This window comes from Sycon ciliatum, chromosome 4 (assembly GCF_964019385.1).
Source record: "Sycon ciliatum chromosome 4, ocSycCili1.1, whole genome shotgun sequence".
NCBI lineage: Eukaryota > Metazoa > Porifera > Calcarea > Leucosolenida > Sycettidae > Sycon > Sycon ciliatum.
The window spans coordinates 2,256,392-2,270,160 of NC_088646.1; the positions used below are offsets into that span (position 1 = coordinate 2,256,392).

The 13,769-nt window shown below is 50.3% G+C and overlaps 2 protein-coding genes across 2 annotated transcripts; both read right to left on the minus strand.

Annotated features, from left to right (window-relative positions):
* Nucleotides 1-1,205: 1,205 nt before the first annotated feature.
* On the minus strand, nt 1,206-5,256 carry LOC135813867 (ependymin-like). The gene is made up of 5 exons (XM_065326890.1): nt 5,037-5,256; nt 3,484-3,665; nt 2,756-2,893; nt 2,024-2,163; nt 1,206-1,468 (listed from the first exon to the last, which is right to left on the minus strand). Exons 1-5 carry the CDS (start codon nt 5,101-5,103, stop codon nt 1,396-1,398), a joined length of 600 nt encoding a protein of 199 aa, XP_065182962.1. The 5' UTR covers nt 5,104-5,256; the 3' UTR covers nt 1,206-1,395.
* A 1,853-nt stretch (nt 5,257-7,109) lies between these two features.
* LOC135813868 (mammalian ependymin-related protein 1-like) lies at nt 7,110-13,277 on the minus strand. The gene is made up of 5 exons (XM_065326891.1): nt 13,027-13,277; nt 10,166-10,347; nt 9,554-9,691; nt 8,638-8,777; nt 7,110-7,584 (listed from the first exon to the last, which is right to left on the minus strand). Exons 1-5 carry the CDS (start codon nt 13,088-13,090, stop codon nt 7,512-7,514), a joined length of 597 nt encoding a protein of 198 aa, XP_065182963.1. The 5' UTR covers nt 13,091-13,277; the 3' UTR covers nt 7,110-7,511.
* Nucleotides 13,278-13,769: the final 492 nt, after the last annotated feature.

Genomic DNA, 13,769 nt, shown 5'->3' on the forward strand with positions numbered 1-13,769 from the left:
GTGGTGCTTATACGGTCATGTACACTGTAGTTCGCAACATGGAACGAGTTGACATTTTAACTTCTGAAGTAGCTCCCCGGTGCAGGTGCCCAACAAGTTTACCATGGAATGTAGCATGTTTGATTGGTTGGATCTGGATCCTGGCAAGAGGTCAGTAGCAGCCTGCTGTGCCAGGGTGCATGCTCTGAAAGGGGCTCCTGGTCACTTGAAGATCCACTAATTATAGGTTAGTGCATGGCAGGGAGGGCTAACCTGAAGGGCACAAACAAGCCATAAGGCCTTCCCTGCCATGCACTAACTATCTTAGAACGAGGTTACATGCATTATCTCACTTGCATTATAATTATTGTGTACCCTTATATTCGGTAGTTTTGTGGAGCTATTTAGGGGCTTTGAGAGCCCCTTTTCGATACCTATAATGACTTTGATCTACGATTTTTATAGGGTTCCGCCAGCTGTTGACAAAGGAAATCGTACAGATGAAAGAGTACGGGAGGCTTCTGAAATGCGTAGCGTAGTTTTGTGGTTTGTGTGCAGAGAGACTTGGTGTGGTCTGGTAAGTGATGGTAACTCAGCACCACTGAGGACTACTAAAAGTAAAAATACAGTACTGTAAACTGCCTGATAGTCGCGACGGATTAATGTTCACTATTTTTCACTCGGCGCAGAAAAAAGGCATGCGTACGCTGGCAGCAAGTGTACAAATCAGGTATGTACTCTCGCCGGAATCTCACGTCGCCTGCATGCCTGCAACCGCACCCTAACAAGCTATACAGTACTGTACTTTCTCAACAGCAGACAATATTCAATATTCGCACACTCTCAGTAGGATGACTCAACTTGCGCCTACCGTACCCGTATCCCCAAATATTGCTTTTCCAGTGTCAGTACCTCACCGCAGTCAGTTACTGATGCCAATGGCCGGACAAGATCAGGCTTACGTTGCCAGGATGCAACTCCAGGAATCACTGCATCCCCGTGCTGTGAAAGACACTTGACGCGTCACAGTACAAGAAAACTGCATTCCCTTCCATAGACGTGCGTGTGCGATTCCGACTTCAAGTGTCCACTGAGCAAGGTCGATGTGGGCACGGTCGGTGCTATTGCGCCCGTCTTCGCGTCACGATTCTGTTCTAACGTACGCCCTTTATATCTAGTTCCCGAGAGTGCGCGAAGAAGACGCACGCACAGACACAATGCAAGGCTTTTTAGTTACGGTGTACTAGCTTAGAATTCGAAAGTTCTGTGATGAAGGATAATTACAATAATGTGTAAACACAAGGAGAAATTGCTGTGGACAAAACTTGAATAAGGCCTGACGAGCACAAGTACTCCACCCAGGGAGGGGCACGGAGCGTGGAGCCATGTTGTAAGGAATATCCTAACTGTACTTGATTAGTTCTGGAAGCACTGCGGTGGTGGGATAAATACGTTGGGATCACGCAGGCCGGGGGTCACATCCCAGAATCTGCAACACAAAAAAATCAGCATACACACACGCACAAGATAGACAGAGGGACGACGAGAGAATGCATGTGTGTTGTGTGTGTGAGAGAGAGAGAGAGAGAGAGAGAGAGAGAGAGAGAGAGAGAGAGAGAGAGAGAGAGAGAGAGAGAGAGAGAGAAAGAGACAGAGAGACAGAGAGACAGAGATGGAGAGAGAATAGCAAGATAAGATGTGGGAGGAACTCAACTGGGAGCTTTTTTTCAAGGTCTTTGAATCTCATGAATCTCCAATTTTGTGACCTCATCAATACCTGTGGAACTCACCACAGAATTGTGCAAAAGACAGGACCATGGGTGCCAAGGCAAGTTCTAGGTCTCTATCTTTCAGAGTTGGACATCCATTGATGGATGGGAAAGTAGCAGCGCTTCTTTTCCCACACGGAAGGGAAGTGCAAATCCCCCCTCCCCCCCCCCCCCCTTCAGAAGCGTAGTGCACGCTTACATTCAGACGTGTTTGTTATGCGCCATGGACTGCACTATGGAATGCATGGTCGCTGATTTGCACAGGCAGCACTTACGATTCAAAGCGAGCTCCGAATGTGCTTCCGTTGAAGGCGTTGGAGTGATACGGTATGCAACCGTGCGTTGTGAAAGAGCCGTCCCAGAAATATCCACGTGTCACCCAGTTGAAGTCCCATGCGGACAGTTCAATGCTACCCTGCGTGTTGGTAACAGAAGAAGCATCCATGAATGGGCCATGATGGCAGCCGGCAAGAGAGGTGAAGTGGGCCAAGTGGGCCAGGTCAAAACAAGGCAACAGCGATTACGCATACAACTACAGTTTGCTGAACACTCTTTCAGGTTAGCGTCACAGTTACTTGCCCTCTTGCAACGCTCGCTGTGCTTCATGCAGTTGGAGCACTCTGACCTAGATGCTTTGAGCCGGTTGACAAAGTGCTTTGTTCTTCACAAGATTTCTTTGTGATCGGTTTGGTTAACCACGCTGGGCTCCGCTCAAGAGACTTTTTTAAAAACATGGCTGAAACAGCTAGCTGCCCGGAGATTGAGTATACACGAGCACGTGTCACAGGGATGTAGCAGGTGTGTGTGTGGGGGGGGGGGGGGGCACGGCCGCTTCACCAAAGTATTGTATCATCTACATCATACGTGTACGATGGCTGGTGGTGCATGCCATCATGGTCATAATGTGCATGCTGAACCTACATGTAGGTAGAACATTTAACGGGGGGGGGGGGGGTGCACGTGCCCCCTGCGGACTATGCGCCTGTATCATAGTCAATCAAACTCACCTCTTCCTCTGCAGACGAGCCGAGGTAGTAGAGGCCACGGAAACGTCCCCCGGTGGGCACATCATGGGCGTGAAAGTCATAGTCGATCGTCTCCACTCTGCACTCTCGTGTGCGCACATCAATTCTGTAGCTCTTTTTCTGCACACGAAAACAGATCATTGCACGGAACTTCAAATCAGTATGTGTGTGCCTGTGTGTGCCTGTGTCTGTGTGTCGTTAAGTCTGTCTGTCCAGACTCTGCCCATTGCCTCTCAGCATGGAGTGCAACCAAGAGTACATAACCCCCCAGAGTGTGCAACTCCCACATACCCTGTTGTCCCGACAGAATTTCAAGTTGACGTCATTATTTATGACGCAATGCTCCTTGCAGCAGTGATTTACAACATGTGTACGGGTGTCAACGCATCACACGTTTTTCTTTGCAATAATTTGTACAGGATCGATCGGCTTCGGTCAACCACAGGTTCCGGATTCGTCTGATAATCCGTGTACAGTGCGCATTGCATCATCAAAATGACGTCAACTTGAAATTCTGTCGGGACAGCACCCATAGTGGAGTTGCACACTCTGGGGGGTTATGTACTCTTGGTGCAACTAAAAGTTGAAACACACCCCACTGTCGGCGGCGTGTGTCTGTACATGTACATGTATGTAATTCACGAATGCACTACTACATCTATGGGATAGTCTGACCCGGGCACTGTTGCCGGTTCTAGTCGACAACTCACCTCCTGGTACAGATCAATCACCTCCACGAACCGATACGTGGAGTTCACTCCCTCGTTGACGCGCTCAAAGCGCGCTTTCCTCATGCCCGTCTTGTCATAGTGGTAATCGCCATTCACGTAGAATTCATGTCCTTGAGCCGGGTCAAACATGGAGAAGTGCGCGTCCCACTGGCCAGGAGACTCTGCAAGCAATCACACGGGAACAATGGACACCGTACAATGTCAGAACTGCTTGCTTTTCACCAACCCCATCATACCACTAGCATACTACAGCTACAGCGTAACCATGGTAACCACTGTGGTGAAACACTACCTGTACATCATGGTCTTCTCTTTGCATCGGACCCAACGATAAGTGCATGTCTTGTTTAAAAGTTATGGTGGGACATCAAACAACTGTTAGTAATCACATTTTTCCCCGTGTTGTCGTTTTATCCGCAGTTGTTATTTTTTACGTTAAAAAGACGAGTACAGCCTCTTGTACGGGCAAGAACAAAGTAATACAGCTAGCGTGTGTTGAAGAAGAAAATGAGCGGAAACGTACTATGCTGTGAAACACGCACGAGGCATGATCAGGGCAAATGGCAGCTGAAAAGGTCGAAAAACAACACATTGTTGCATATTTCGTAACGTGATCCAACCAATGGTAATAATACATGGGTACTTGACAGGCGCGTGCGCCGGTGCCCTCCAAGGGGGGGGGGGGTTCCGGGGGCCTCCCCGGGAAATGAAGAAAAATCCTGCATTTTGAGCGAAAAAAAGGGGGGTTCCGGGCACCCAGGAACCCATACGGGGCACGCCGCGGCCTGCTTGATACTTGGTAGCTGTTCCATTACTTTGTTGGGCGGACAAAATAAAAGACCGTTGGCCAGTTGGCAGTGATGGCAACTAACTTACAAGTTACATGTACATGTAGGTGTAGACTCTGTTCAGTGGGTGTCGGTGACATGTACATGTACGTGTTGAGTATGTACATGATCACACATGCCACTTCCAGCACAGACCATCAATCACAAAGTGTTACACGAGTTTGGCTTGCCTGTTATTCATACATGCTGTCGAATATGGTTGTGGTTTTGTATGGTTCAATATCTGATGCCTATCATAATTATTGTGTGCCACGCAGGACTGGCATAGCCTGACCAACCGGACCAGTTCTTCCGGACCTGCTATGGTCTAGTATACATGTACGTGTATGGTGTGATGTGTGAGGAGTGTGGTCTGTCGTGTTGAATCCGCCTGTTTTCACCTATCCAACCCTCTTGTTATGGACCCATGTTGAAAAGCGGTGGTGGTGGTGGTGGTGGTGGAAGGGGGGGGGGGGGGGGGGTAAGCATGGGTCTGCAATGCAGTGATGCCTGCATATGCGCAGGCTGGGTACAATACAATGCAATGTACTACATGTACTAGAAAGATGCAGGGCACTTCAGTGACCATTCAACTGGCCTGGATTTTCCCTGTGGCTATTCTAAACAAGACAGTCCATGGCCCATTGCCCGGACTCTGTCAGTATCACTATCAGGCACTGAGACAGTACTGCGGCCTGTACTCACCACATGGTGCCTGCGACGCAGCCAAGGCACTGAATCCGGCCACCACCAACAGTACAGTAGTCCACATACTCGCAAACCAATCACTCGAACGTCTTGATCACAACACGATTTTCTTCAGCCTGCCAATACAAATGTTGGTTCGAGGAGATGAGGTACCTAAGTTGAAGTTGAAGGTATTGACCAAGGTACATCCTACAGCACGCCTCCACTCCCGCCTACAAGATAGAGAGCTTCGGAGTTGGAAGAGCCCAATCACGTCGGCATTGGTAAGCTAGTCACGTCGACGGATGCTCGAGCGAGTCAAGTCAGCAACACGACGTCCACCACGTGATGCGGACGAGCCGTCAACATCGCCAGATCCCGGCAGCTGCTGCAGTAAACACGAGATTCAACAAACTCGACAGGCGTCATCTTCGGACAGGGTATCCGACATCTTCGTAGCTTGCGCTGCCATGACTGTACGTACTGTTCGGAGGAGCATTGGCTAGCAGTAGTGACGGGCGCTGTCACGATACCAGCTGACGATATCCAGTCCAACGGTTCGTCGACGAGACGGTTTCTTCGCTAGGTCACGACAGGTGCAGGCTGTAGCTGTTAGTGCTACGAACAACAAGCACTGGGTGACAGTGAAGGCACCACCACCATTGTTACTTCAAGAAGTTCCACATGCGGGTACTAGTAGCCGAACATTCGAGCTGTGTTACCTCGAGGCATGGGCACCCCGGCAAAGGTCCCGCGTCGACCCTTGGTTGCGGATGAACCTATTCGTTACTGATGATCATCGTCTCAACTTTCCGAGCCTCTTGAGCTCGCCAGGCATACACGGATATAATAAAAAGCTCACGTACAGGTCAGCGGCCCGGTTTGCCTTTCCGAAAACGGATATAGTACTTTTTACCGGTAGATTCCCTCCAACAACAGTTACTTGTCTTTGCACTTGTCTTCTTCCTCCTCCCGCGCGCCGACATGAAGTGTGGACTCTACACTACAAAGTACAGGCAGCACTGATAGCGCATGCGTTCTCGACGCCACGTTTGCGTCGAGAACGCATGCGCTATCAGTGCTGCCTGTACTCTGTCTCTGTACTAGTGTAGAGTTCACACTTCATCATAAGTATTACTATTAGTTCATGTCGGCGCGCAGGAGGATAGGAGGAGGAAGAAGATTATGAAGAATCATGGGCCACAAAACTACCAATAAAGTCATGACGTATTAAAAAAAAGCTCTTTGATCATGAATTATTTTATTAGTAGCTTTGTTTGTGTCATATCTCATGGCTTTGATGATGATTGTCATGTACAGATTTGCAATGTGCCGTGTCCATGGCGACTCCAATGGGATCATGATGCCATGCCGTTTGTGTATGGTGAGTCTGCATCTAACATGTCCTTGTCACCAGTACATGCAGTGCATGCACTAGTCGTGGCGTCTGAACTGGCCGCACAGTGTGTTGACATGGGAACAGCCAACCACAAGCCAGCGTGTGCATTGCCCACACAGCTCAGTGCTTGCCTTGCTGAATGAGCGACTGTTCGGCACAGTAGCCAGGGATGAAGTTCAGCTTGCAGTCAAGAAGACATCTCCGGACCAGAGCGGCATGAACTCACAACATAGAAACGTGCAGTGCAACTCTGCAACCCTCCCAGGCCCATTGCCCCCACTGAAAGTGCAACACCCTTAGTCAGGCTGTTCATTGCGTGCAATACATGCTGCACAGCCCACCTGCTAGTCAGGTGTACATAAGGTTTAAAAACAATAACAGTGGCCGGCCGGGCTCAGCGGATACATACATACATCATTACATGTACCTACATAGCTAATGTGCCGGTAGTGAGAGGCATAGCCAATGTGCCAGTAGTGAGAGGCAGCATTTAATATGACTGTGTCTGTAGCAGACCAAGCCTCGGGGACTGATACCTATGATCACAGTGACCAGTCACTGACGATGATGGCCCTATCGCGGCACTGTTTTTAACCCCGGCTGCAGATTCATGCACGTAAGTACCAACTGAAGCCCCGGGCAGCAAACTGTCTCCAGAGGCATATCTGCCAGTAAAACCAGTCACACTGTACTCTGAGTCCAAAGGTTGGTATAGCGTACAATGGCTGTGCACTTGCGGAAATCACATTGTGGATATTTGAGAGTGATATAATACATACAATAGGTGTAGTTACATAATTATACGAAACGATGCGTCACTCACCACCGACAGAAATGCACTGAACACCGCCACCGCATCACACACAGCTTGTCACAAACATTCCACAGACGCCAACACAAGCTGAGAAACGAGTGACAAAAACATCACGTGGGCTAAAGCTGTGACGTGCCACACAGCGTTTGTGACACTGACAAAGACTCCGGATACGAGACGGGGACAGGGGTTTCTAAGAGGACTGCCATTGCCCGGCATTGGCACAATCACACAGCACATCAGCGTAGTTCAGCTCGTCACACACGCCGCGGCAACTGGTTTAATGTCCAAAGCACTGTGGTGGTGGAATGAAGACATTGGGATCCCGAATGCCTGGCGTTACATCCGAGAACCTACAAGCCAGCAGCAGACCAAACCCAGAAGTGGTACGGCATTGAGAAAATAATAATAGTTGTAGGTCAAGCAGAGCAGTGGCCCTGTGATAACCCAGAATACAGTGCATTGATCCACATATACTGGCAATGTGCTCAGAGTCTCAAACAGCCAGGGAGTTCAGTTCAGGGGTGCCCGGGTCAAGGGAGTCCGGGTCATGTCAGGGGAGTCCGGGTCAGGGGAGTCCAGGTCAAGGGAGTCCAGGTCAGGGGAGTCTGGGCCAGGGGAGTCCAGGTCAGGGGAGTCCAGGTCAAGGGAGTCCAGGTTAGGGGAGTCCAGGTCAAGGGAGTCCGGGTCATGTCAGGGGAGTCCAGGTCAGGGGAGTCCAGATCATGTCAGGGGAGTCCGGGGTCAGGGAAGTCCAGGTCAAGGGTGCCCGGGTCAAGGGAGTCCGGGTCATGTCAGGGGAGTCCAGGTCAAGGGTGCCCGGGTCAAGGGAGTCCGGGTCATGTCAGGGGAGTCCGGGTCATAGCAGTCCAGGTCAAGGGAGTCCAGGTCAGGGGAGTCTGGATAGTGTCAGGGGAGTCCGGGTCAGGGGAGTTCGAGTGCTCCAGTATTCAATATCGGAGTGTAGTGGCTCAGTGGATGAACATCACATTCTGAACTTGTGCCGTGAGTGGCCCGGCCTGTTGGATATGGAGCAAATGACCTCAGGTGTGGGTCTGGGTTTCTTCGGCAGTTCACACTATACTTGTGTTGATAGTCCATGGGTATTGAAAAGCCAAAGAGAAATCTGAGCCACACTCCAAGGCTAACGTTAGTACATTGTCGGAAGTGGCGTAGCTGGTCCAACTTTCAGGAGGAAGAGGGGGGGGGGGGCACCTCTGGCTTCACAGCAGGCACTGAATTGCGATCCCAATGCCATTTAGCCCAAACATGCACATGCTGAACGGAGGTCGACAGATTTTCGGGGGTGCACATGCACCTCGTGGCCTTCACGGGCTACCCACTTGGTGTAATGGAAACAAAGAAACAATTCTTACAGCAGGACTTAAGTGTGTGCAGTGACTTACGACTCAAAGATGGCGCCGAACGTTGTGTGGTTGAAGCGGTTTGAATGATATGGAATGCAGCCGTGGGTGGTGAAGGATCCATCCCAGAAGAAACCGCGTGTGGACCACAAGTAGTCCCACTGCGACATCTCGACCACTCCCTATGGTGAAAGACAAAATGGTATGAACAAGTACATAGCATGCGTACATGTACAGTGAAACCTGTCTAAGACGACCGCTCAAGGAACTTGCAAAGCGTGGTCTCTATAACCAGGTGGTCTCCTTATCCAGTGCCATTTGACTGGAAATAGCATGCCTTGGTCCTGGCTGCAGTGGTCTTCTGGGACGGGTGGTCGCCTTGACAGGTTTTACTGTACTAAACTCACAATGGGATTATTCCTCTGTACATCTACATGTATACGTATAGTACTACAAGTACTGTTCATGTTATAATAATTATTTATTATGTATGGCTGCATGAAGGGGACAGCTGCTAGTCACTGGAATGGCCTGTCACGTGATATCCTAAAAGTAATACGAAGAAGATCTTTCTCGGCGTGGTGGGTCCGGGTACTTCAATGTAGCATCACCTCTTGTAATAATGCATAAGTGCATCGTGTATGTGTGTGTGTGTGTGTGTGTGTGTGTGTGTGTGTGTGTGTGTATGTGTATGTGTGTGTATGTGTGTGTGTGTGTGTGTGTGTGTATGTGTTTGTTTTGACATGTGTGCGCACATGTGTATTATGTTGTTTTGACTTTTAGTTTACTTCACCAATTGCACATCAGACATTGTTGCCTTCTCACCGTCCCATAGGTCCGGTCTTCACAGAAAGATGAACAGAATGATGTGTGTGGGTATGTGTGTGGGTATGTGTGTGGGTATGTGTGCATGTGACACATTGTGTGTATATGCATCACATTCAGACAGTATTCATACCTCTTCCACGGCATCAGACCCCAGGTAGTAGAGGCCACGGAAGCGAGCGCCGGTGGGTACATCGTGAGTATGGAACGGGTGATCCAGCGTGGACACTTGACATTCACGCGTCTTGACATTCACCCGATAGCGCTTTTTCTGTGGAGAATGCGAAACAGGATACCGTCGCACAACCTCAGCTTTATTGAGATATGCAGTCTGTATACGGAAGTTTTTACCATGCCAGTGCATGTACGACACCCATACACAAGGACTGTGTACAAATATAATTGTCTCCCATATACATATAAGATGTATACAAGTGCTGCAGTCAAGTGCACCCTGTATAACGTGCATCACAGCATACTAGTACACGTAGTAATGCAAAGTTCTTTCGACCAACATGTTGACCATTCCAAGATGCCCTGCAGTCATGTCCTTGATGTGTCGAGTAATAAGTCTTATTCTTTTGCTGGGCATGCACATCGATAGGCTTCTCGCCTCTGGATTTCCAATACTAATAGTATCTGAAGGACAACGTCGTGGATGCAAGATCTACAGACAAACTAGCTTGTGTTCAACTATACATGTACGCAATACTCTTGGAAATGCGCTACATGTTGGCGTACATACCTCGTTGTAGAGGTCGATCTGCTCCACGAACTCGTAGGATGAGTTTGTGCCCTCCTGGACCTGCTCAAAGCGTGCCTTTCTCTGGCCCGTCTTGTCATAATGATAGCTGCCACGCACGTAGAATTCATGACCCTGGTCCGGATCGAACATGTGCACGTGTGCGTCCCACTGGGCTGGCGAATCTATTATGTTCATATTCACATGTAAACAGCACATGGCAGAGTAGTTCATACTGTGATTTAGCCTGTTCGTGGTCACTGAGGAGGTGGTTGAGGGCCAGAGAAGGAGGGGGGGGGGGGGGGAGGGCAGCTTTGGTCAACTCCAGTCTCCTAAGTAAGTCTATGCCTCATGTCTATGTCAGATGAGCACGCACGTAAGCACACACGTGTGCGCGCGTGTGTGTGTGTGTATGTATGCATGTGTCACAGTGTGTGTCTGTGCACACCGCATGCACGCAAATGTGTGTGTGTGTGTGTGATGTTATTCACACTGCATGGACCAACGGAACGGTTCCCCAGGATTGGCGGGATGCCCAACTCGTCCCGATTCCCAAAAAGGGTGACTTGACCAACTGCAACAACTGGCGCGGCATTGCCCTCCTAGATGTCGCTGGCAAGGTTTGTGGCCGTCTCATTCAGGACCGTCTCCAACTTGTCGCGGAACAAGAACTTCCAGAATCCCAGTGTGGCTTTCGCCCTGGTCGCGGCTGCGCTGATGCCATCTTTTCCATTCGCCAGCTCATCGAGAAATCGTACGAGCACCGTCAGAAGCTGTTCTGTGTCTTCGTAGACCTGAAGAAAGCATACGATTCCGTACCACGCCAAGCACTCTGGCTAGCATTGGGGAGGCTAGGCATTCCTGAAGGGCTCCTCAATCTAATCCAATCGTTCCACGAGAGCATGCAGGCAGCTGTGCGCGTCGGTGCCAGCACTACCGAGCCGTTTGCGGTCAACAATGGCCTCCGTCAAGGCTGTGTGATGGCCCCAGTACTTTTTAATCTGTACTTCGGTGTTGTGCTTGAGCGGTGGGCACAAGTGATGCAGGACAGCGACCATCCACCTGGCATCCCCATCCAATTTAGCATCAATGGCAACCTTTTCTCAAAGCCCGCTCGCCAGTCTACTGCCGCAATCATCAACGACATTGAGTACGCAGATGACGCGGTCTTGCTCGCTGAAGACCGCCCTGGTGCTGAGAAGTGCCTTGAAACATTCTGCACGGTTGCCTCTTCCTTTGGCCTCTGCGTCAACGCTGCTAAAACGAAATTTCTCGTGGCAGGTAGCCAAGTCAACATGCCTGATAGAGCCGATATGAACGTCAACGGTGATACTGTGGAGCACGTTCCATCCTTCATTTATCTGGGGTCCGTCGTGACACCGGATGCCCGCTCCTCTACTGACGTCAGTCGCCGCATAGCTGAGGCTTCCAAAGCCTTTGGAGCTCTTCTTCCAGTCTTGTCGGATCGCTCGCTGTCATTAGTCAGTAAGCGAAAGCTATACGTGGCCTGTGTCTTGTCCATTTTGCTGTACGGCAGTGACTGTTGGACGCCCTTGAAAGCTGATAGTAGACGTTTGGATGCCTTTCATCATCGCTGCATCCGCACAATATTAGCCATCCCTCGCAGTCAGCAGCAATCCGATCGCATCACGTCTGCGCAGTTACGTCGTCACTGGGGTGACCCAGTGCCACTCTCTCTGTTAAGATGCGCCATCGTCGTTTAGAGTGGCTTGGTCATGTGGCTCGGATGTCGGAGGACCGTGTCCCATTGCAGCTGTTGTTTGGTCGTTTGTTGGCTGCGCGCCCCTTCTGCGGTCCCAGGCGTAGGTGGAGAGACGTTGTGGCTACTGACACGAAGTCCATTCCAAACTGGTTTGATTGCGCACAAGACCGGTCAGCTTGGCGAGAGCAGGTTCTGGTTTTTCAGCCTCCTCGGGCAGTAGAGAAATCCGTACTCTGCTCATCTTGCAACCGGGCTTTCTCTCGTCCTCAAGACAAGGCACGGCACAAGTGTTTGGCTGAGCGCCAACTTCCCGTCCACCAACAGCGGGGTTCAGCACAGTGCGTCAGTTGCTGCCGATGGTTCCGTAGTAAGGGTGGGCTTGCAGTTCATCGCTGCCAGCCTGCACTCCCTGAACATGCAGATACGGCATTGACGGCGTCTCTCGCTAGTTGCTGCTTCCAGCATTGTCAACGCTGCAATCGCTGCTTCAAGTCCCGGGCTGGTTTTAACCGCCATAACTGCAACCGTGGAAAACGTCTTGCTGCAGCCGATAGGGAATCACTGCCGCTGATCTGCATGCATTGCCCGAAACGTTTCCGACGACAGCAAGATTTGACGAGGCACCAGAAGTCCTGCCAATGACGGTGCACTCCAAACTCTGGCCCCCTCCGGGGGTGACATTGCCCAATGGGCAGTCATGCTATAGTAGTAGTAGTAGTAGTGTGTGTGTGTGTGTGTGTGTGTGTGTGTGTGTGTGTGTGTGCGTGTGTATGCTTGCCACGTGTAGATGTTCATGAAAAGCAAAAACCGTATAAGAGGCTACATCTATAAAGATCATGCATGTACACTACAGCCTGAAAGTGAGAACTATGACTGTGTAGTGTGTTGTAGAATTGATGTCACTGATCATTCATCGGGGGGGGGGGGGGGGGGCAGTGCAAGTAAACACTTAGTGCATTTTCCACAATCACAGCCGTGACATCATCAGTGCAGCAGTGAGCACAATGACTGTAGACTCACTGCAACCGTGACACTGACACATGTTTACAATGCAGATCTACATGCACCAGCGTAGGTCTACTAGTATACTGTATTAACTATGACCATAGCAGGTCATGATTGTGTAGGTAGGTCTACTTACCACATGGTGTCTGTGATGCAGCCAGGGCTGACACAGCAGCCAGGATTACCACTTGGGTCCACATTCTCAGGCAGCTGCCCTCTTTCACTAGTATAATTCAATGGTTCACCTTCTTCTTGTTACTCGACACAACAGCAAGGTGATCGGTGAACTGGTTTGTGTTTCAGCATCCACTATGGTTTTCATCCATGCAGTGTCCAAGCATCGCCACCTGAAGCGGGAGGTAGCAGGGCTAGGGGTTTAGTCGTGATGCGTGCCATTCTGTTGTCCAGCTACAGTCAGTCGGGATAACGGCGTGATGCAGCATCGACCCACAGTCACTCCATCATCCATCGTCGTGACTCGTTACTTGTCACGACCCCAATGCAAGAAGAGCGTTGAATCCATGCGGCGGTAATGCACTGCCTGGTACAGACAGTGTAGCTCTGCTGGCGAAGTGACTTCCACGTGATGCTTGCATCTCGTGATGCGTCGTTGGTCCTGCAATAACGTTCTCTCTGCTGCCCAGTCCCCTGACCACCACTAGCAGCTCCACTTCCATTTGCCAATTGGCCAGCTCTTACCTCGACCGGGACTCGGGCAGGCCAGCGAGAGACCATGCATTGTGACAATCGTTCGCTTCTACGCTCCGGCACAAAGATATCTCGTTCACACGCGACAGCGAACAAGTAATTTGTTTGGGTCACCTGAATTATCGATTCCAATGTCACTCATGTCATGAGTACCTGGGGTGACTTTTCTAT